Source organism: Leptosomus discolor, chromosome Z (assembly GCF_034619465.1).
Source record: "Leptosomus discolor isolate bLepDis1 chromosome Z, bLepDis1.hap2, whole genome shotgun sequence".
NCBI lineage: Eukaryota > Metazoa > Chordata > Aves > Leptosomiformes > Leptosomidae > Leptosomus > Leptosomus discolor.
In genome coordinates, this window is record NC_141419.1 from 58108987 (window position 1) to 58133473 (window position 24487).

General features: G+C 42.1%; 1 protein-coding gene across 1 annotated transcript in view; it reads left to right on the forward strand.

Annotated features, from left to right (window-relative positions):
• The first annotated feature begins 1243 nt into the window (after positions 1-1243).
• Positions 1244-24487, forward strand: part of FREM1 (FRAS1 related extracellular matrix 1) — a 62307-nt gene continuing 39063 nt past the window's right edge. The window contains exons 1-15 of the mRNA XM_009960927.2: positions 1244-1563; positions 7388-7482; positions 8063-8364; positions 8868-9064; positions 9717-10040; positions 13111-13219; positions 14295-14426; positions 17133-17477; positions 18156-18298; positions 18885-19081; positions 20286-20376; positions 21400-21567; positions 22092-22300; positions 23129-23222; positions 23687-23939. Of these exons, the coding sequence (XP_009959229.1) occupies positions 1333-1563; positions 7388-7482; positions 8063-8364; positions 8868-9064; positions 9717-10040; positions 13111-13219; positions 14295-14426; positions 17133-17477; positions 18156-18298; positions 18885-19081; positions 20286-20376; positions 21400-21567; positions 22092-22300; positions 23129-23222; positions 23687-23939 (2890 nt within the window). The 5' untranslated portion in view covers positions 1244-1332. The remainder of the gene's footprint in view (positions 1564-7387; positions 7483-8062; positions 8365-8867; positions 9065-9716; positions 10041-13110; positions 13220-14294; positions 14427-17132; positions 17478-18155; positions 18299-18884; positions 19082-20285; positions 20377-21399; positions 21568-22091; positions 22301-23128; positions 23223-23686; positions 23940-24487) is intronic.

The following is a 24487-nucleotide window of genomic DNA, read 5'->3' on the forward strand; positions in this document are numbered from 1 at the left end:
CCTGTTAACAGTAATGAAGAAAATAAGGAGATAATGGATTTGAATTTTTATTCACTCCTAGGAAAGCTCACTGTGGTGGTAGGGTTGTGGTTAAATCAGACTGTGCAAATAAGCAGTCAGGTTACTAAAATTTTACAAGAAATAGAAGGAACGTTGACGCTTTACTAGCTTGAAATTCTTATGATCTTACCAGTTCTAATGAAATTGATACCATTGCCTATTCTTTGGGCTACAGACTCAGTTATCTTGGAGGGTTGTAGAAATTAGGGTCTTACAAGTTTTTCAACAGTGCTTGTTCAATGTCAGAAGAACTATGCTTTTCTTATAAGTTTGTAAACAGGAAAGATGATTAACTGTAACTGCAGGCATGAGGAACTTATGTAACTTTGTTTTCCATATTATCTTTTGTTCCTTATTTCCACTGAGTGTGTCTCAGAATGATTACTTTTTTTTTGGTGAAAAAATAAAAAATCAGCTTTGTCGTGCCATATCCTATGTTTCTATGTTGATGTCTTGGCATAGGTGCTCGCTATAGCAGGAAGAGTAGAGAGGCAGTGGCAAGGTGTTTTCAAATTAAAGGTTGAATTTTTTCCCCGACATTCAACAGCAAAGCAAAAACAGGCTTAATAAAAGGCCACTCTCCCTTTTTCCCACTTTCAGGTATTTAATTTGGATGATTTAATATTAAATTTGCCTACTCCTGCACTTTCAAATTACTTGGATGCTCATACCCTTTTATTAATATCTACTTGGTCCGGCAGTAAAAGAGACCAGTAACAAATGATGCTACACAGCAAGTGCTTGTACGTGTATATGGATCAAAGGGTCCTGGACTCAGTTCATATTGAGAGCTGATCTGTTGAGGAAGAATTCTCATTGGCACATAGCTAATTTTCTGACCATGTGTGCACTTAATAGTATTCAAAGATGAATTTAAGCTGCTTCTTGAAAAAAACTGCAAGAAATGGCAGAAGTTTTTTGTGTGGTTATTTTTTTTTTCCCCAATAGTTGCTCAATGCCTTATATCATTTTCTTTCTTTTTTTTTTTTTTTCAGGATTAACAAACATTAAAAGCACTTTGAGAACACTTTCATCATTTTGTCAGGCTTGACCAATGAATTTTATAAAAAACCAAGGATATTTTGAAGGGCCCCTATCCAAATTTCAGTCAATTTCAAGTTCATCTTAATAGAAAACATGTGGTACCTTGTTACCTGCGGCTAACAGTTTGGTCCTTCATTATATGGTGAAAATCTGCTGGTGGAGAAAGTGAAGACTTCTTTTATTAAGAACATTTTCACTGGTGGAAAAGAGCTGGCATCCTCTCATAATATGAAGCCCTTTGAGAAAAGCTGGTTGTTTCTACTGCTGCCTGTTGTACTAAGAGTTGTATACTCCTCCTTTATTAGTGTCAACGTTGGGGTGAAAGTGATGAAGGGACAGTCTGTCTTCCTGTCAGAAGATGACCTCAAGTTTTCCATCCCCAGAGAGAAGGATGTCTGCAAAGTAGAAGTCGTGATTAATGAGCCAATAACACAGAGGGTTGGGAAACTAACTCCACAGGTATTTGGGCTCTGTTGTGCTGCTCTGAGCGCACAGGTGTGGGAGAAACCAAATAGAATTGCTTTATTGATTTTTTTTTTTTTTTTTTTTGGGTAGTGACTAAAAGGTGTGAAACTGAACAGTCTGTGAGATTCAACATTTTGCTAAAAGTAGCCAGCTGACAAAGAACTGCATCCCTGAATGCAAAAGCTGAGCTCAGTAACTCAAGTGCATAGAAGTGAGTTTGGTCCTTTCACAAGCAGAGATTGGGTATTTCAAGACTTTTGGTTAGGAGACATCCTCCAGTCTCTCAGCTGCTTATTTTTCTACCATGAGGGTAACCAGTGCCCCTGGGGTAATGCATAGGCCATTAGAGCATTTTGCATTTTAGTCACAGCCACTACTTAGGGAGCAATTAAGAAAAAAGTCTTCACATACAATAAGCACATTGTATACACCCTTGTTTGCTCAGCTCTGCAACAACTAAATTGCTAGCAGATGGCAAATACACTAAAAAAAAATTCTTCTGTTAAAATTTCAAGCTTGTAGGAATAATGAAATGTATTTCACATATCACCATTCTGCTATTCATTTGCCTTACAGATCTCCTCACCTTAGTCACAGCAGGAAGGAATTGGAAGTAATTGACATGAAGATGTAATGGTACAGATAGAAGATGGATTTTTTTAATGGATGTTAACCAAACAGTTTCGGTCTATTCTCAAAAAGTTTTGTTTATTGTACCACACAGCATACACTTCCATATGTTTGTATATGTATATTGTTTTAAACATACTCTCCTAGGTTTTATGGTGGTCTCTGTGAAGGCGGATGCAGGAGCACCAGTCTCAATAGAGTTTTCAAAGCTTCTGGCTTGGTCATCATCATTATTTTTGCAAACCACAGCTGAATGAGCAGACGCACGCCAAGGAAAACAGGAGGCGTTGAGCAGGGCAATGTGTGATCTTCTCTAGAGATTGACCCCAAGAAGTACAGTGTCTCTGCTGAGACTTCCCCAGGGCTTGCTCACTGTAAGCACAGCAGCTCTCTCCACTTCCCCAGTCTAGTTAGGCCCATGAGGAGAAAAAGAAAAACTTACATGTCTCATTTCTGGCAAACCTCTTCTGTAGGCAAGCTGGCTGGCTAAGGGAGTGACTTTGCTTTTGATTTCTGTCTCAGCCTCTATGTGCAATAGGACCCAGGCATTTTGAAAAAGTCACTTCGTCCCTTGTAACCCGACATGTTTCCAGCACAGGGTCAGAGGCAGTTTTCCAGAGACCCCAGGAGATGTCTATTCACCATACCTTATTTTCTGAAATATCTAGGGTCCTTGACTTTCCCCACTTCCAACCGCACTTCTGTTAATTGCCTGTCCTTTCATGACCCTGATGGGAGCCCAGGAAGCCAAGCATGGTTCTTGGAGGCTGCAGGCGCATTTTTCTGCAGGGGTGAGCTCTGCTGGGCAGGTGGCCCTGGGGTACCAGGATGGAGAGGGGCAGTAGCTGCTGGCGGTGCCCAGGACACCTACACTGGACGGCTCTTGGCCTGAGTGCCATCACCTTAGGAAGGATGCCTTCTTTCCCTCTCTGCAAGAGACACAACATCATGTGGGGTCCCCCAGGCACAGTGCCAGCGAGACAGGCAGTCTACCTATCTCAAGTCATATTTTCTTGCTGGGAAAGAACAAGACAACATTTGTAAGCTGAGGGCTTCTGTTTTAAATGACAAAATCTTGAGCAAGACACTGGAAAGTGCTGCCAGAGATTTCACTGTTCCTAAACATAAGTGCCAGGGTCCTGCCCTCCCAGTGCCACTCATGCTCTTTCTACCAGGAAATTCTGTGGCCAGAAAATGTCTCTGGTCTGATCTGTTTTACTGCTGTTAAACTGAGTGATGCCCTAGGAATGTACAACAATGTAGTTACAAATTGTATTTGAAAAGCAATTGAAGTAGGAAAAAAAGCACCTGACAGTAATTAGGAAGAGACTTAGATCTCCTTTGTCTTACCCAGCGAATTCATAGACAGCTAAAGTTGCCTGTTCATCTAAAAGGAAAACACACTAGGAAACATAAAACAGATGTCTCTTTTTGCAAAGCAGATTGTGTCTTATACATATATAAAATGACTATCAGTCAAAGGTAACAGACCTTTGTGGAAAGGACCTTCATTTTCCCTCCCTTGTTATCGATTCAGAGATGTAACTAATGATGTCTTAGAATGAAATAAATTTATTCTTTGATATGATAAACAACATCCTCTGCTGTAGGCAGTCCCCTCTGATATGAACAGGGGTGTATCATCTGAGCAGTATCTCATTGTCAGGTGCACTCCAGACCTACATGTCACCAAAGACACTACTGATTTTGGGAGGCCCTACACTGATGTACCCCAGTAAAGATCTCATCTTCAGTGTACAACTTTCACAGAATCACAGAATCACAGAACGGTAGGAGTTGGAAGGAACCTCTGGAGATCATCTGGTCCAACTCCCCCGCCAAAGCAGGTTTGCCTAGAGCAGGTCACACAAGAACCTGTCCAGACGGGTTTTGAATATCTCCAGAGAAGGAGACTCCACAACCTCTCTGGGCAGCCTGTTCCAGGGCTCTGTCACCCTCAGAGTAAAGAAGTTTTTCCTCATGTTCAGGCAGAACTTCCTGTGTTCCAGCTGGTGCCCGTTGCCCCTTGTCCTGTCTCTGGGCACCACTGAAAAGAGCCTGGCCCCATCCTCTTGACACCCACCCTTTAGATATTTGTAAGTGTTGATAAGGTCCCCTCCGTCTTCTCTTCTCCAGGCTAAAGAGCCCCAGGTCTGTCAGCCTTTCTTCGTATGAGAGATGCTCCAGCCCCCTCATCGTCTTAGTAGCCCTCCCCTGGACTCTCTCCAGTAGTTCCCTGTCTCTTTTGAACTGGGGGGCCCAGAACTGGACACAGCACTCCAGGTGTGGCCTCACCAGGTAGAGGTGGGAGGATGACCTCCCTTGACCTGCTGGCCACACTCTTCCTAATGCACCCCAGGATGCCGTTGGCCTTCTTGGCCACAAGAGCACATGGCTGGTTCACGGTCATCGCGTTATTCACTAAAACTCCCCAGGTCCCTCTCCGCAGAGCTACTCTCAAGCAGGTCAACTCCCAACCTATACTGGTGCGTGGGGTTCTTCCTCCCCAGGTGCAGGACCCTATGCTTACCCCTGTTAAACTTTATTTGGTTCCTCTCTGCCCAGCTCTCCAGCCGGTCCAGATCTTGCTGAATGGCAGCACAGCCTTTCTCTGTATCTGCCACTCCCCCCAGCTTCTCATCGTCAGCAAATTTGCTGAGGGTGCACTCCATCCCTTCATCTAGATCGTTGATGAATATATTGAATAGGACAGGCCCTAGTACTGACCCCTGGGGAACACTGTTAATCACAAGCCTCTAGAAAAAATTTTAAACTACTGGAAGTTGTAATATGAGTGGCTTTTGTATATAATGCACTTTTTTTTTTTCTTTACGGTAACTCACCACCTAACTACTTCCCTTAATTTTTTTTTTTTTTTTTTTTTTTGGTAGGATATCACTTAGGACTGTCAAATTAATTAAACACCTTCCTTTATGGTAGCTTGTGCTAAGAAAGGAAAGACATTAAGTAAGAAAGAGGTATTTGCTGTTCATTAAATACTGAAAAGTTGTTCATTAAATACTGAAAAATAATGAAACATTTATTTCTGTGACATTTGAAAACAATACATAACAGAACAGCCACAACACAGTCAAAACCTTCATTATATGAGAGCAATTTTGTTTTTCACAAACTGTTCTTGTCCATTCTTTCTAAGCAGTCCCAACAAATAAGATCAGTCATACTTTCCATAACACCATGTGTTATGGATTATTCCAAGATTATTTTAGCCCACAGGAAGAGTGGTAAATCCATGTATAAGAGTATATGTATCTGATAACCAACTAATTCATTACTTAAAAAAAAAAAAAAGAAACTGTACAGTGTGCTTCTTGATGAAAGTTAAAAGCAGGCAATACATTTTAAAATCACTAGAAATGTAGAACAATTACCATGTATCTTGAGCATCTCAGAATAACTTCAGTGGAAGTGAACACTGCCAGTAATAATGATAGCTGAAAAACTCTTATTATTTTTCCATTATAGAAAGATGTAAGTTCTAATTCTGTGTAATGGCTAGAAAAAAACAAAGGTCACTAGTTCTTATATCCTTCCGTGTAAATCCACGAAATGGTTATGACGCACTTGAGTATACTACACATTAACAACTAATTTAGGAATTAAAGTAGTATTTTATTTTTACACTGAAAGTCAGAGCATCCAAAGACTTTCTCTACGCACTGCACTTCCAGTCAACATTTCAGAACGTCACTAAAATCCCCCTTCCTTTTCACCATCCTCCAAAACGGTTTGTGAGCTGTAGGTAATTCAGGCAAGCCATTTAATTTTCATGATTCTTTTAGTGTATTTTAAGAAATTACCTCTTCTTTCTGCAAAAAAGATGTGCTTTGTCAGTCAGACACACATGTATATTCATCCTTACTAGTTGTGGCCTCATCAGGTCTATTAGTGAATGCTGAACAGATTATACTTTAGTCCACAGAGGAACTAACCATGTGTGAATACTGCTCATAAAAACCGAATCAAAACCACATTTAGTTTCACAGTCAGACACTCAGGAAATTGAATGATTAGCTTTTGCCTTCTTGCTAACAAGAATATGCCCTGTCTGTAGATATGAAACGTGAGTACCCGCCATCTACACATGGGCTGAGAAGGGCTCCTTGTTAGCACAAGGATAACATATGTGGTCTTACCAATGCTAGGAGCTTTAAGCTGTTAAACTCTATAAAGAAATATAGCTACATAGGAATTGTAATTTGCCAGACTTGCAAACTGGCATATGTGAGGACATGAAAATCCTGTGCTCCAGAATCCAAATCTGTGCTCCAAAGGATAAGTGTACCACAACACTCAAAGCAATCTTTTATGCATTTGGGTCAGGCATTTTTCCTCGTTGACTTACTTTCACAAGTCAACAAACCATTAAATAAAACAATAAGCCTGAAACAAGTGTCTGTCTTAGCTGGTTAAACTGTGGGCAGCCATCTTTGAGAATTTGACCTATATCAGGTGTGTCATCAGAATTAGTCTCTTTTGAGTTAGCTGGTGGACACAATATAGAAATTCTGCTTGATTTTATGATAGGGGATTACACTGACATTGGGGCTGGGTGTTGGTATGGCACAGAGATGACATCTGATCTGGCAAAGGACTACTGGTAAAAGTCAGTGTTCCAAAAACCATGTAACAAATCTGAGATAGCAAAGTTTCCAGTAGAGATGATTCACAGGATCGTACTTTTGCAGTCCAATGGTAGAGGCCATAAAGCAGGATTTACTGTGTAATCAAGTTCTTGCCATGAGCAACTTCAAAAGCTAATAAAACTAACATTATACTACAGGGACTGCCTCTTTTAAGATCCACTGCAGTTCTCCCACTGAATACAACTGCACCCATAAATCCACAGGCTGTGGTGGTGATAAAGTGTGTGCTCAAACTATTTGTTGTGTGCGCAAACTGTTTGGAGGAGGGGTTTGGCAGCCTGAAACAATCACATTTATATGCCCGTTCCCTTGTAGGGTGCCAGCAGCCTCACACTAAGGTGATTGCTCTGGCTTTCACTGTGAGACCACAGAACAGGTTAATACTTGCTCATAGAAATAAACTACAGATTAAAAATTTCCTTAATCTGATGTATTCCTGAGAGTCAGCAAGAAGTGGAACAGAAGATGTGAAGTTAACATCCTTGACAGTGTTGTACTTGTCTATTCTTTCTCCTTCATAGGTTTTTGACTGTCACTTCCTTCCTAATGAAGTCAAATATACCCACAACGGCTGTCCAATTTTAGATGAAGACGTGGTCATGCTTAGGCTGTACAGGTAAGCAGTGGCAGGGGATCACACTTCGTTGTTAGCGGGAGAACAGCTGCCCTCAGGGAGAGCAAGCAGTCCATTTTCCAGAGTAAGCGCATGTTCTGCTGTACATACCGTAACTACTTAGATCCAGTAACAGCACCATTAGTCAACAAGTGACTATCTGTTTACAGAAACATTTGTCACAATGTATGTCAGATACACTCAAATAATGTATTTGTTAACATTAATAAATATTATGTATTGCTTGTCTATTACATAAACCCAGTGATTTTCCTTTTTATTCTTGAAGGTGACAACAGTACTTTCAGAGCACTGCATATTCTGTGCTGTCCTACAGATAGAGACACAGACCCTTGCATGCATATAGCGAGTGACCTCTTCCTTTGCACAAACACCCTTTTTACAAGTATGAGGAGGTGGGCAGCAGTGTCTGGCACCTCATGGTCTCTGGAGATCTGGGGTTTGAAGGCACATGAGAGAAAGGGGTTCAAGTAATTCAATTTAGAAAGTGAGGCCCATGCCAAACTCAAAGAGCAAAAGAAGATAGGACGAAGTATAATTAATTTCCTTCTATCACTTGCAGGTTTACAGATACTGAAACATTTGTAGAAACATTCACCCTCCATGTGCAGTTACTTGACCCAGACTGTAACATCATCAAAATGCGCTCCCGTGCCCTGGAGGTCCCTGAGTACTACGGTTTGTCCAGGGTGATTGACAAGAACGTCCTCACTTTCGACTATGACAGGAAGATAAATCTGGATTGCACAATTTCCATAGCCTCTTTGGAAACCCACCTGCCTGCTCATGGCCAGCTCATCACTGGGGAAGTGCAGCAAGAGCAGCTTCGTGGAGATCAGCCACAGAGCTTCTTCCCTGGCCCTAGTACGATGTGTTTTAGTTGTTTGTATTAGCAGATTCAAAGAGACCCAGCAGATTAAGTCTGCAGCAGTGGGTTGCTTCAGATGTGCTGGGTAAGAGAGGGTCATGTGAAGGTCAATGAACAGCTTGAGTTATCATGGAAACCAAAAGGGACATGAAGTTTGGGGCACAACGCAGATCACAGATCTGGGTCAGTAATCCCCCGACTGGCATCTGGTTTTGGCTCCTAGATATATGGACCAATGTGATGGCTTTGGGAGTACCAAGATTCAGTAGAAACAGCACAGGCAGTTGTTGGAGGCAGCACCTACCCAAGAGACCAAGGGAAGTTGAAGTTGGAAGATATCAGTTGAAAACAAAATCCTGTAGGAAAGCTAAGTCAGGAAAGAAGTCCTAATTCTCATCACACTGGCTTTTTTTCAGGGTTGGTTTAGCTACACTGACAGGCTTCCCATGTCGCTTTCTGCTCCGATAACTATTTCACTATTGCTTCTGTTGGGTTACAGAGCACAGTCTGGGCCAGCAGTGCAGAAATGGAAGCTGCATGCTGGGACTTGGAATCGTTCACAACACAAAAATGAGCTGCGAAGAATTTCTGAGGATGGGGATTCGATATCAGCACCTTGACCCCCCCTCGCCTGAGACCGATTATATTCCTGTGAGGCTGGATCTCACAGACAGCAGAAGCAAAACTCTGCACAAGGTAGACTTTTATGCAACCTTACAATGTTTGATGGCCTTTCTGGTTTTCAAAAAATTAAATCTATTGCTCTTTTTCACATCTGAAAAGAGATAGAGAGCCTGAAAGTTTGTTCAGTTCTTACAATGTTGCCAGCTGGGCAAATGAAATGCATTATCTCCATGCTTCTATGCTTAGACCATTATGCCTAGAGAGAAACACCTCTGGTTGTTTACTGGCAGGCATAAGTAGTTTAGTCTGAGAACAAAATTAATTCTGGCATGATTCCACCTTTTTTATAGAGCATGATCTGCACTGACTTTAACATCTATAGTAATCAATAAGTTAAGAGCTGTGTGAACATACTCAATTCATAATAATTAATCTCATGCATGTTTCTGTCAGGTAAAGTTATTCATTAAACTTGCATCAAATTAAACAAGTGGTTTCAGCCCAAAATTAAGGACATGAATAAGACTAGTGAACCTGGAAGACATTTTCATGAGGTCTAAATATTTACTTTAGGCATTTTCTCATTAACAGTTTCAATTCTTCTTTTCAAAATAATTATTGCTTTAACATCTACCCCAATTAGCTGTGTGAAGGTAATGGTAATTTAATTTATTTTGTTTGCTTCACTTTGCCCCTTCAGTTTTCTCGTTTTTTCCTGTTGTAGACTGAGTATGCGTGGCTCCCTGTTCAGATTAAAGGTGCTGTTCCCAATCAAATACCCAAAGCTGCCCCGATGGCAAAGTTCATCCTGGAAGTAGATCAATTTATTTTAACCCCCATTACAACCACAACGGTTGATGCTGAAGACAGTGAAACTCCAAAGTCCCTGCTTGTATTCAACATCACCAAGCCACCTCCACGGGGCTTCATCACTCATCTATCTGACCACACAAAACCTGTTGGCTCCTTCACGTGGAAAGATCTCAGTGACATGATGATTGCTTATCAGCCTCCAAATAACAGCCACACAGAGAGGAGGAATTATGAGGTAACAGTGTAATGTATGAGCATTTGCTGGTTTTCATCTCTTTAAGATTAAGTAAGCTGTAAATAAATGCATTCACATGTAATGGATATTTTTCAGAGAAAATGAAAGATGTTTCTCTAACTTTATGCAACGCAGGAGCAGAGGTAAAAAGTTTCACCACTTTCTCCTATGACTCATCAGATTATTTGTTGCTCACTACTTAAGAAATTCTTTGCACTGCAAGATTTTTCCCCTATGACTGAGAATATCTAAAAAGGATTTTTTGGTTCTTCTTCCTTTTTTTTTTTTTTTCTTTTTTATGAGGGGAATAGGGGAACAACAGTACTTGTAGATCTATCCAAAAGCCTTTGCAAGGATCAGCTGTGCCTTTTCCACACAGCTTTTATCCCTATGTGAGAGTATTGGACCCTGTGACCTGTGGAGAGGTGCCATATTTAAAGCCATGAAAGATGGACCAGCTAAGTATCAGGATTGCCATTTGACCTCACAGCCTACCTACTATGGCAATGGTGTATACGGATAACAAAAAGGGTCTCCCAACAGTTCCTGCTGGGAGTAGTAAACATATGTTACTAACATAGAGAACACGATGCAAATGATGAGAGCAGGCTGGTATCTGAAGGGACTGGAGTAAGTGAGTAAATAAACAGTGCTGATCTACGAGACCAAGGCTGCAGGAATACATTTACGTTTTATGGGAGTGAACAAAGCACTGCTTCCGCCTTTGCCATGCTGGCCACCAGCGATATTTCTCCCTCCATATCTGCCACTGAGTGACAATGATGAATGTTTCCTAACTTCACAGCACTGTTATTTTATTTTTTCATAGATTCATAGAATAGTTTGGGCTGGAAGGGACCTTTAAAGGCCATCTAGTCCAACCCTCCTGCAGTGAGCAGGGACATCTTTAGCTAGATCAGGTTGCTCAAAGCCCCGTCCAATCTGGCCTTGAATGTTTCCAGGGATGGGGCTTCTGCCACCGCTCTGGGCAGCCTGTTCCAGTGTTTCACTGCCCTCATTGTAAAAAAATTGCCTCCTTATATGCAGTCTAAATCTGCCCTCCTTTAGTTTGAAACCATTACTCCTTGTCCTACCACAATGGGATCTGCTAAAAAGATTGCCCTCATATTCCTTATAGACCCCCTTTAAGTACTGGAAGGCCACTATAGGGTCTCCCTGGAGTCTTCTTTTCTCCAGGCTTAACAACCCCAAATCTCTCAGCCTGTCCTCTGAGGAGAAGTGTTCCAGCCCCCTGATCATCTCTGTGGCCCTCCTCTGGACCCGCTCGAGCAGGTTCATGTCTTTCTTACACTGCGGGCTCCAGAGCTGGACACAGCATTTCAGGTGGGATATCACCAGAGCAGAGTAGAGGGGCAGAATCACCTCCCTCGACCTCCTGGACACATTTCTTTAGATGCAGCCCAGGATATGGTTGGCCTTCTGGGTTGCAAGTGCACATTGACAGCTCATGTCCACCTTTTCGTCCACCAGTACCACCAAGGCACTCTCCACAGGGCTGTTCTCAATCCTTTCGTCCACACCCTGTATTGATACCGGGGATTGCCCCAACCCAGGTGCAGAACCTTGCACTTGGCCTTGTTGAACCTCATGAGGTTCCCATGGTCCCACTTCTCAAGCTTGTCCAAGTCCCTCTGGATGGCATCCTGTCCCTCAGGTGTGTAAACTGCACCACTCAGCTTGGTGTCATCTGCAAACTTGCAGAGGGTGCACTTGATCCCACTGTCTATGACATTGATGAGGATATTAAATGGCACTGGTCCCAGCATGGGCCCCTGAGGAACACCGCTTGTCACCATTCTCCATCTGGACATTGAGCTGTTGACCACAACTCTCTGGATGCGACCATCCAACCAATTCCTCATCCACCGAACAGTCCACCCATCAAATCCATATCTTTCCGGTTTAGAGAGAAGAAAGTTCTGGGGGACTGTGTCAAAGGCCTTACAGAAGTTCAGGTAGCTGGCATCTGTAGCTCTTCCCTTGTCCACTGATATAGTCACTCCATCATAGAAGGCCACTAGGTTGGTCAGGCAGGACTTGCCCTTGGTAAAGCCATGCTGGCTGTCTTGGATCACCTCCCTGTTCTTCATGTGCTTTAGCACAGCTTCGAGGAGGATCTGTTCCATGGTCTTCCCAGGCACAGTAACCAGCACTGCTAGGTATTTTGTGTAATTCAGTAGTGCGCCAGCACTCTGAGAAATAAGCAATAGTCTTAAAAAGGAGATACAACAGGAAAAGAAATGAGTTAAAGGAGTATATAAATATGGTGATATTTATAAAATAACTGATAAGACAGTTAAGCAATAAACCGAACAAAAAAAAAGTGGTTGGTACTAAAGTAATGAAACTGAAGAAACAGAAAATCAGAGTAAGGTAAGCTGGGGAAAGGGTGGCCTGGAAAGCAGAGGAACAGTAACAGTAACTTTGGCACCCGACGCTGACAAGGTTTGTCTTTTTTTAATGTTGGCTGTCACAGGAAGCTCCTTTCTTTCTCTTTCCTTAGTATGAGGATCAGTCATCCTATCAAACCACTTGCTCCTTAAGTGCCTCTTCTTTGTTCTGCTTTCAGCATTGTTTGACTGCAGGTTCAAGAATTTGACAATTCAAGAGTTTGACATTTTGTTTTATTTCTTTTTCTGTGCCAGTCCATATCTTTTCTTTCATAATTTTTTTTTGGTCCTACTTATATTAAAAGAGCAGGAAATGCTTCTTTCCCCTTTTATTATTACTATAAAAAACCCCCCTATGTTAATTGCTGAGTTAATTTTACCCAAAACAACAGTGAAAATGCTTATCTGCCCCATTAATCTCCACACATTGCAAACAAACTTTCCTGGCATTCACTGCAAAGAACATCAAAGGCAGATAACTTAGTGCAGAACCTCAAAGACTCTTTTTGGAAGCTAAGTCATATTAACATCATAAATCATTAACATATTATCAGCATACTTTAAGATCTCTCAGGAAAGAACACACTATACATGTTTTGAGGTACAGCTGGTTTTCAGGCTTTTTTTTTTTTTCAATAAATAGTTTGTTTTCACAACAGGTGGAGTTTGAGGTTCATGATTTCTACTTTAAAAGGAGTTTACCAATCACTGTGCATCTTTCTATCAGAACAACAGATACAAATGCTCCTCGGGTTTCATGGAATACAGGTGAGATCTCTTTTCCTCAGTTTATTTTGCTGCAGAATCTATAATGTTTCGACACAGACATTTGACAAAGCTCTAACATTCAGATTTATACTTGGAGTTTAAGGATCACTAAACTGAGGGATTGTAAATCTATTTTTTCCCTTTATCCATTTTGGGAAGAACATGTTACAAGAACTTGAAAAAATCTTAAGTTTTAACTGGGATGAAAAATAAAGAAAAAAGGGCATTACAGGAAAACGAATGAACTGGACATAAAAGAGAATAAATAGTAAAACCAAAAAATTTGATGTAATAGGAGTAGTAAGGTAGTGTGTGGGAGAGACCAAGGCTTGTTGGTACTGTTTAAAGCAGAAGTCTGCAAAAATTAACAACTAGAAAAAGAAGGCATGATACCTCACCAAACATTTGAAGCCTGGAAACCTTACAGGGTTAAGGCTAATTCAAACAGGTTTATGATGCCTGCACTGGACAGGGGACAGGCTCTCTCATCTACAGTGAAATGTACATTGATATTTAATCATCAAAAGGCAAAGGTATATGATCAAACAAGTGTTGAAGTTAACACTTGAAAGAGTGCAGTCTCCTTACAGTAGAAAAGGGAAGGAGCTGAGAAGAAGAGGCCTCATGTCTCCAAGGAAAACACCACCTGAAATGACTGTTGGAGTAAAAAAGTAGAGATACTTCCTCCATCGTGAGGTTCAATACAGATGCACTGAATGCAGACTCACTAAGGAAGCTGAGTGCCCAGTTTCAGACATTGTGAGATTTCAAGTGCAACACTCCAGTTTGTGCAAATGTCCAGAGATGTGCCTAGCTAGTCTATCAGCTAATTGTGAACCAGAGTATGTTATTTCTCTGAAAAAAAAAAAAATCCTTAAAGACAGCTAACTAGGGCAAGTATGTCAGAATAAAGGCTGATATCAAGCTTTTAAGCTGGCCTTGAAACATCTGTCACAGGTAGGTATGTAGATGGAGTTATACACGCTTTTTTTCCTGGCTGCAGAAACCTCTAGAAAGGTTTGACAGCCTTAAATGTGGCAGAAGCTTTGGTGAAACAATGCTCTGCTCTTTTCAGGCCTCAACCTCCTGGAGGGGCAATCCCGACCGATCACATGGCAACACTTCCAAATTGTAGACAATGATGACATCCAAAATGTGCGCTTGATCACAGTTGATGGCTTACAGCATGGGCGACTCACAGTAAGAGGTAAATCTTTTCAACTTTAGGGCCTGGAAACATGTTCTCTAGTGACCACTGGCTGTGATAACGTGACAGTCAAGAAGATGTTGATAGAGTCTGTTGTATGTCACTCCCTGCTGAGGGCTGCCAGCATAAGCGCCAGATTTACAAGTGAACAAAGATGCAGAAGGGAGTACCTGGATGCAGAGTAAGAAATTAAAAAATTCACAGGCTCAAAAAGAGAGTCAGTTGCATAGCTTAGACACTTTTGCAAGTAGTGTATTTATGCTGTCTTCATCCTTATGTGGGAGATACTTGTATATCTGGCATTTTGCTTACACACCACTTTCATTTGAAAGTGAAGTTGGTTCTTAGTTTCTTCATTGGAGGTGAATTCAGCCCAAGTGAGCTAATGCAGCTAGTAATGCCTCGCAGCAGGCCTGCCTCGCCAAGGCGAAAGGAGGACGGGTAACTCCTCAGAGCCAGCGCTGCCATGCCACTAAAAAACAAGAGAAACGCCAGCATAGCCGTACGTTGCTCTGTGTCAGTCAAAGAAAACCCGGGGCATGAGAATGCATCTTCTGCAGCTTTTCCCCCCAGAGCAAAGAGCATGAGACCCGCACGGAGGGAAGCCGGCAAGGCTGGGCATCGCGGGGCAGAAGCCGCCAGCCCGTCCGCCTCTGCCCGGACTCTGTCCCGGCTCTGCCCGGGCTCTGTCCCGGCTCTGCCCCGGCCGTCCCGCTGCCCCGCTGCCGGCGGGGGGCGGCCGTGCCGGCGCTGCCGCGGGAGGCTGGCTTGCCAGCGGGCTCTGCTCCCTCTGCTGGCCGGCTTCCCCTGCCGCAGCCGCGCTGGGATTAAAACAGGAGTATTGAAACATTCAGTATTCAAACGTTTACTTCCTTACTGTACGTTTACATCGCAAAGCCGATGTTAAGAAATCAGCTATGCGCTCATTGACCAGGCATGACCTAGGCGAAATGCAGTCACTGTGTTTTAATTTCTTATATTTTTGCTTGAAGATGATAAAGAATGACGAGTGATTTTGATTTGTTGGCAAATACAGACACCATTTGGATACAGTTGTTATTTACTGGCAGCTTGAAGGTTTATTTTTTAAAATGGCAATTAAATTAGACTTCTAATTTGTTATCCTTCTGCATTGTCAGTATTAACAATTTCACTTTGCAATCTCATGAGTCAGCACAGTGCCGCTCTCCTTGGGAAGATGATTAGGTAAAAAAAGGTCACTCTGCTGTTGGTCGAGTGGAAAGATGCTGCCACTATCAATGCTGGATTTTTGATAGTTAAATGTATTCATGTAAAATGCATAGCCTAGAGACATAAAGCAAATATTTAAAGAAAAGGGGAACGTGGTATTTGGAACTTAATGGAAACAGAAACTATACACAAGTATGTTTCATCCCAGGAAACTACTGCCAAGCAGTTCAGTGTCTGCATGACCATCCTCCTGTAAGTGCTACAAAGAGCAACCCTGTGGTCTCAGCAGTGTTAGATAGGGTCAGCCCCAGGGTTCCACCAGCTAGCCAGGGAGGGGGCTGCAGGCTGCAGGGCAGCAGACCAGCTGTGCCTGCAGGACATGCAGAGCCCAGGGCCCATCTTATCATGGCAGTCCCATCCTTGCATGCAGCGCCTCGGGGTTTTTCGGCCTCCTGTGTGCCAGCTGGGGGTGGATATTTCTTCTCCAGTGACAGCGCCTTATTCTCTTTTATGTGTCTGCATAGGTACATGCAAAGGAAACCATCATCACAATTTTTGGCAACTGCTTTTTTGGATAGCACCCACCAACTGATGTTCAAACTTCAAAAGAAAGCTCGCGCTTAGCCCTCCAGCTGCACCATAGCTCTCATGCTGCTGGCAAATGGTCTGAGCCCACTGAATAAGTAGAGGGATGCCCATTAACTGCAGGGAACAGTTAATCAACCCAATATTTTAAATACTGTTTTGTTGGGTTTGGTAGTGCCAGTCCTAGAGGTAAAAGAAAGCCTGGAAAGAAAGAGGTGTGTACAAGAAAGGAAGAGGTCTGCTTTCTGTCAACTTTAACATGTTTTTGTCCAGGAACTTATTTCTCCATCCTAAAGTTGCCCATAATTCTCTTCAAGTGAGGAGCAAAGGGAGTGGGTGGGTGTCTCTGCTGATGTTACAGAGCACGAAGGGCAAAAAACGTTTTCAAAGGAGGCCCTGGGGAGATAATCTCTTCCAGCACCATCTTGTAGGTCTCAAAACCTTTAACCTGCTTGAATATTTGAGTGTGCACATAACATATGTAGCGAAGCAGAGGTGTAAAATTGTCTTATTATAGACAATAACCTCAATATTCAGAAAAACAAGACCCACAAATGTTATTTTTACTTGCAGCGCAATGCTCAGCTGTAATTATAAAGCATATTCTCTTTGATGATTAAAATACATGTAAAATGTTCCGATAAGAAAGTAGAGCTTGAAACTAAAGTGGAAACAGTCACAGTTAAAAATCCAGCTATCTTTAGTGCAATGGACTTTTGGAGGATTTTCTCTGCTGCCACAGTTGCAAATTCTGCATTAACTATTATTAACTGTTCCAATTTGCTCCCAGCAGGTGAAGTTACATTTGTTTATTCTAGTTAGAAACGCAATCTCTTTCTCTCTCCCTTAGTAACACTCATATTGGTGGAAGGGCTCTCCTCTGGACTGAACTGTATGGTTTTGATGCATTTTCTTCCACTGTTTTGACAGGAGGGAAAGGATTCGTGTTCACAGTCTCTGACATTCAGGCTGGAGTTGTTCACTACCATCATGATGACAGTGATTCTACCAAGGACTTTGTGGTATTTAGGATTTTTGATGGCCCCCACAGCATTCGTCATAAGTTTCCAATCAATATCCTCCCTAAAGATGACAGCCCTCCATTTCTTATCAGCAATATGGTCATTGAAGTTCATGAGGGACAGACAATAGTGATTCAGGGCTCCATGCTTCATGCTTCTGACATGGATTCAAGTGATGACTACATACTATTCAACATTACCAAGCCACCAAAAGCTGGAGAAATCATGAAAAAACCAGGACCAAACTTGATAGGTAATGAAACACATCCACAACTGCATGTTTTTCTTTCTCCCCTCCTTTTTTACCTACATTAGATGTTACAATTAGACAACACTTTGGCTCAGGACAAATCATGGTGAATTTGGACTTCTTTCACTGTAGTGCACATCCCCATCATTAATTAATGTTGGTCTCTGTGCCAGGATAACTATCTCTGTGAACACAATTTATCCCATAATTGTTCCATTCTGAGTTTGTTTCCCTACTGTACTCTTCTCCTCCAGAAAAGCTGGGGTAGTCAGGAGTTACTTTTTCTGCAAGGATCCCCGACAATTTCAAAGCTATTGGATGATGTTAATGATGCTAAAAGAGGAAGAAAGGTCTCCTTCCATTCAACTGAGCTCAGAAATCCCAGTGCTAGACTGCAGAGGTCGCTAGCCCTGCAAATTCTCTTTTGTTCTCTGAACAGGGCTTTAGGCCCATTTGCTGTATTGCTTCATTTTTTGAATGATCTTTAAGTGACACAGAAAAGAAGCTGAAGATCTTCAGGAAACGTGGAAGACAATGAGATAACATTTCAAAGGGCATGCTCTAGTTAGTGTGAGAAAGAGGACATTATGCTTCACCAGTTACTCGCATAGCTAATGGATAAAGTTTATGAATTATTAAAATCATGCACCATTCAATAGAAGATATTCTTCAATTCAACAGGGTATTCTGTCAGCAGTTTTCTTCAGAGGGATCTATTTAATGGAATAATTTATTACCATCATTTGGGAGGAGAAGTATTTGAAGATACCTTTGAGTTTGTGCTGTGTGATAGTCATGACCCTCCCAATCTCTCAGAGACACAGGTATGAAACTGAAGCATCTTGGCAGAGTCATGCGTTTTTCCTCCAGATGGTTGATGATTCTACACCTTCTGACAGACCGTCAAATCAAATTGGTATACATCTTTTCTATTTGCCATCACCATGGTCATCACCACAAACAATGTTCTTCAGGGCTAGCTCTTGTTCTTGCGTTCCATGGGGTAATTCTCTCTGCCTGGCTACAGAGAGACAAGTCCATTGCAAAGACTTTTTCCTACACTGCAAACTGAAATGCTGAAAACAAATTTGATTTGGAGACAGTACAAAAAAACTAAACGGCCCTCCTGAAGTCAACTGAGAAGAAACTAATTATTTCACCCAGTGGTCCAACATACTGCATTTAAATTTGTCTTTAATTTAAAGGGAAATCGCTAAGAGTCATAGGCTTTGCATTTAACAGCTGTACATTTCCATTATTCCTGTGTTCATTATGTGGCATAATAGCTACATCCTATATCTCATATTCAGTGATCCACTTACTTCTGTGTGCACGTATTTGTAAACAGGTGCTTGGACAACTTTTTATTGAGAGGAATGGCTGCTGATTTTATGGTCTTCCTGATTTCAGGTTATGATGGTGCACATTATCCCTGTGGATGATCAGCTACCTAAAGAAGCCCCAGGAGTGACCCGTCACCTGGTTGTTAAAGAGACTGAGATTGCTCGCCTAACTAAGAAACATCTCCACTTCATAGATGTGGAAGAGCAAGATAGGGAACTCACATACACCATAACCACTTCCCCATTTTTCTCTTGCACGCATGGGTAGGTGTGACCTGTCGTAACTTCCAGGTGGGACAGGGCAATGACCCATGTAAAAGGGGCAGTCTCAGTGGCAGTAGCATGCTTGTGTCTCAGGTTCTTCATCTGTTTGTTAAACTGCAAGTGAAAATAGCTGGGTGCAGCTCTCCTGTTGATGATTAAGAGTGAGCTAGAGCTGAAAGCAGCAGAATAATATACAGAGTAATAAAAAACCCCAACACAGTTCAGCAAGAAATAAGGAGAAAAGCAAGCATCTGAAATATTTTCTTTCCTTTTGTTGGACTTGCAATTTACACTGGCCTGTGGGAATCTCTACAGCCTTGAACAAGTCACAGCACCTCTCCTAATTGGTAGCGTGGGGCTTACCTGGGCCTGCCCCAGACTGAGAAGATGAGGTGCTACAGCTTTTTCCACACTATGTGTTATTACCATGGCACTGGGAAGGACTCCTGATCCTGGACCAGGAACCTGTGGAGCAGAGTGCAGGCAGAACAGGTTATGGGGCAATAGGATATGGGATGAATGGGTGTAGCAGCAGTTTACATGTCACTGATGCTGTTTTACCGTTGGGTGAAATGACAGCATCAGCAACGGTTTGCTAATTAGAAAAGTTTTAAATCCAGACATTGTACGGTTTAAGCTTTCAATTATATGGTTTAACACTTCAAATTCTGACTTCAAGCAGTGGAGAATCAGTATGCAGTTGTGGGAGAAGAATGTTTAGGCTGTTCCCCTATTCGGTCAAATAGCCACATGGCTATCCAGTTTGCTGGTCACTGCTGTTGGAAAGCTGGCCTGCTGGAAACTGGCTTATTTCAGAAGTTTATAAGATGTATGAAACCCAGAAATAATTTATTGTTCTACATAAAGATAAATGCAGGTGTGTAAGTAATAGGAATGTGATGGACTAGAATTGCAGGTGGTGTAAATGGTATATGGGGTGTGCAGAAACACACTTGTAGCAAACTCAGAGCTTACTTATAAGGTGTGCAATGATTTTTCATGACCACTCTGAAAAGTATTTCTTGTGGTCAGTTTTCTGTGATATTATTTAAACGAATAACAAGGATAGAAGGAAGAAGTTTTTCCTTTCAATGCAGTTGGCAGTGGGAAGTTAATTTGAAATGCAAGATTGAGCTATGTGACTGTTATTTTTCCTGTTCTTCAGTATTTCTAACCAGTATGTGACATACATATTTTTCTACAGCCACTCAGATGCTGGGAAGCTGTTTATTGTGGACACCATCCCCAAGCTGGTCAAGGATCCTGCTGCTCTTGCACTGCGATCATTTACTCAGGTTTGTTATGTTACCTGATAACACAACTGGTTCTAAAAAATTTTTAAAAGTTACAAGCGTACAGCTTCTTTTTGACATGAAAACAAGAGGTGAAAAATGAGGAGCAGTACTATCACAAGCTCAGCTGAAGAAGCTCAAAACTTTGCTAATTAAATTCCAGCTTTTAAAACAAATTTCCTTCCTGCTTCGGTTCTGCAATATGTGAACAAAATTCTCCTTCTGAAACCAGCAGGGGCTGCAGTTGCTTTGGGCAGGCTGAATTTGGCTCCAGCATGATGTTAAGAGGAAGGAAAAAATACACCAAATGTGGAAATGAAGCCTTGACAGTTTCCTGCTTCTTCTCAGAGTCTTCACCAATAGATGTGGCACAGGCTGGAATAGGCCTTTCTCAGGATTTTGTTGTTCAGCTTTCGTGCTTCTGTAGTTTGATATATGTCTTACGAATATTAGTAAAGTGCCCTGTTTCACATCGCGCTATATGGTTAAGGTTGTATAATGGTGATCATTGCAGTACCATAATGAGAACTCTTGAGCCTACAAATCCTTAATCACATGCCTAACACATGTGTTTGGATGCAAGGTTTTGGTGGTTATTTTTAACCTCTTTCACTAGCCTGCCCTCACCCAGGGGTGAGGTCAAATTCAGCTGCTATGGGAGATGTAAAATTAAAAGCTATGACTCGATGAACTGTTTATTTTAAAGTCACAGTTAGAAAAGGCCCTGGGACCAGCATTCTTAAAGGGCTCCATCAAGAAGGTAAGGCCATTGCCTCTGTTACTACTTATAAACTGTGCCTACATTTTTTGCTACAGGTTTGAGTACTTGCACCTGTACTCACCCGATTTGTAGTGCAAGATGCACTGAATCAAGGTATGGCCAGTAGCTAAAGAGGACACATAAAGTTTCTGGAATTAATTTTGACAGTTTGGATAACATCTAATCAGGGGATGAGAAAGGTCCCTAATGTCCTGAATTATGGCTACTCCTATTACCTTACATGCATTCCTCTTCTCTTTTTGCAGCATGCTGTGAACTACATGAAAGTTGCCTACATGCCGCCACTGCAGGACATCGGGCCTGAACCTCAGCAAGTCCAGTTTATTTTTTCTGTCAGCAATCAGCATGGTGGCACTTTGGATGGGATCTGCTTCAATATTACGATTCTTCCTGTGGACAATCAATCCCCAGAGGTAGGGTGGTGGTGAGGGCAAGAGTGAAGGACTTGGAAATGTCTTTGAGTAGAAACAGAAATGCAGAGAGATGCCTTACCTGACTGAAATAAAAAATAAGTCTTCCATGGGATCAGGGTTTCAGTGTCTTGCACATAGCCTGCACTGGGACTGAAGTGGAAGGTGAAGTCTGGCAACTGTGCAAGGTGACTTTTTGTGCTAAATAAGCAGAGGGCTGCCTTCAGTGTCTGAGTGGCTGTACAAAAATATGTGTGTCACATCCTGGTTAGCAAAACTGCACCCCTGCTCTTTGTGTTGCCTATTGCCTGTGAAGGCCAGGATCAGGACTGGGCTGCATGTATTAAGGGCCTACTATTAGTAAATTCCTTAGGGTTTCCTCACACAGCAGAAAAGAGTACAGCCTTTGGCATTTTGTTTTTTACGGTGTCACACATCCTCATACCAGAGCAAATTGAAATTGCCCTATTTGGTTTATGTTTGGAGGCGCAGTAGAAAAGAGAGTTCAGCATTTCTCCTCCACACAGGTTTTTACAAGCCATTTGAGAGTGGAAGAGGGTGGCCTGAGCCCTATCACAGAGGGACACATCCTCATCTCTGATGTTGACACGAAACAGGAGCATCTCCTCCTCCTCCTGCAGAGACAGCCTCAGCACGGGGCAGTGGAGTTGGATGGCATTCCCATGAACGAAGGTGACAAACTCTCCTGTGGGGACCTGCGTACCCTGGCAGTCAGGTTAGAGGAGTGGATGTCTTTTCCTCTTGCTGTGGTTGATTCTCTCCGTTGGATGAGTGAGAGCCCCATAGTGAAGTGATGCAACATGCAGAGGCTGCAGCTAGCTGTGCTCACCATAGCACACCTCTGGAAGAGCTACTCCAGGCCAAGGTTGCTGGCTGAGCCTAGAGACCACAACAGTCACTGTGGAAACAGCTATTGTGTGGTCAGGAAGTGGGAGCTACTGACCATGTCTGATGTGGACAGGTTTCTCTACGAAGCACTGCCCTGCGCAGATGAGGAGGCAAATTCTGTATTCAGCCATGCAGTTCCTGTGAAGAAGGCAATGGTTGCCAGCTTTTTTCCTTTAAGGCAGCTGTGTGTTTATTACACTTGGTTAGTTCACAGGAAAAATTGTATTAACACTAATTAACCTAAAGATGAAAATTTTGCTGCTATATTTGTGGCAAGAACAAGACTTGACTTTCTACATGCATGCAGAATTAGAGCTTTCTGACTCTGTTCCCATCTGCTAGTCAAAGAGGGCACCTACTGCAGTGACAACATACATGTTTGGTAGACACTTCACAAGCAGCCAGAACATAGATGACAAAGCCTCAGCGAAACCGTTTTCCCAGCTGATGTCTGGTTTATCTTGTGGGTTTTCTTCTTGTAGGTGACCCCACAAGCCCTCTGAAGACACTCTGATCCCGAATTAGCAGTCTTAGATGGACAGACATGCACAGGGATCGGCTTTTTATATCGGAGGGATCCACATTGTCTGGCATGCCCAGAAAGCACAGCTGCTTTGTCTGTACGAAATCTGTGTAGCTCTTTGGTTTTTCACAGGTATCGGCATGATGGCTCTGAGACTCTCACTGATGGCATTCGCTTTGCAGCCACAGATGGCATCCACTTTGTAGAGTTCATCCTGCAGGTCAAGGTCAGTGTGTTGCATATTTCTGAGAGCAATTGCATGTGTAGAAGAGTGCAAAGCTTGACTTCTTCCATTGCCTTGGAAACTGGAAGATAACGGACTCATTAGGCTTCGAGCTTGACCCTTGCTTTCATGTTTACATGGCAAATGTGAGAGGAAATTTGGCTTGTACTAGCTGAAAGGCATTTATGCTTGCTTTAGCTCGGGTTCTTCTGTCTGTAATTATTCTCTCTGTACTTAAATATAGGGAGTGAGTTTTCTTTCTCAAGCTGTAATTATCTAGTTTGGTTTACTTTTGTCTTTGAATTTTAAAAGTGACCCTAATTCAGCTGGTTTAATTTTGTTTGTAAAGAGAGCTCAATGTGCTCTGACACTGACACCATACTGCTGGTTTAGTCTGGAAAGCAACATGTTAAACAACAGGTTTCCAAAATGAAAAATAAAAGATCTTAATTTATTTTTCTGATTAGGTGTTGCCTGTGAATGATGAGCCCCCTGTTATGCGAACAGGCCTTGTTCCTGTGCTCCACTGCCTGGAGGGTGAAGAAGTGGTCCTTTCCTCGGAGTACATTTATGCCACAGATGCAGACAGTGATGACATGAAACTGATGTTTATGCTGGCTCGCCAGCCCTACCATGGGGTAGTGAGGAAAGCTGGCATTGCTGTGAATCGTTTTTCCCAAGCTGATGTCATCTCAGGTTTAGTCACATATAAGCACACTAGTAAGTGAGTTAAGGACAGAATTAGACTGGAAGGTGGTCAGAGAGTTTTTGGCAGAAAATCTCAGCTGGGATGCATACAATGTTTGCAGAAGCTTGGCAGGAATTGCTGAGAAACCACATGTGCTTTGACTAGGGAAAAAAGGAAACTGGCTTTGAAAGAGGGCTGATGATATACAACTACCAAATGTTTTAGTGTTCTCCAAATCCCTGTTTGAACAGAAAATTATATTAGAACAAGTACATGAAAGCATCATAATCCTGGAGGATCTCTTTCACTGTTGCTGATAAAATACCTTGGGCTTTTTGGGCAAAATTACTGTTGAATTAGCTACAAAATAGTCTTTTTATTTGTTTAATGACATTAAAAATAACCTTAAACCTTTTTCTGTAGTCTTGTTTAGAAAAAAATAATATAACGTTGTAAATGAAGATGTCGAGTTTTAATAGAAAACTACTAAAAATCCAAGGTACTTCTCGCTTGCCTCTCCGATCTAGACAGATATCCACTTTTGGACAGTGCATAGTCTTTCTGCACCACAAGATAAATG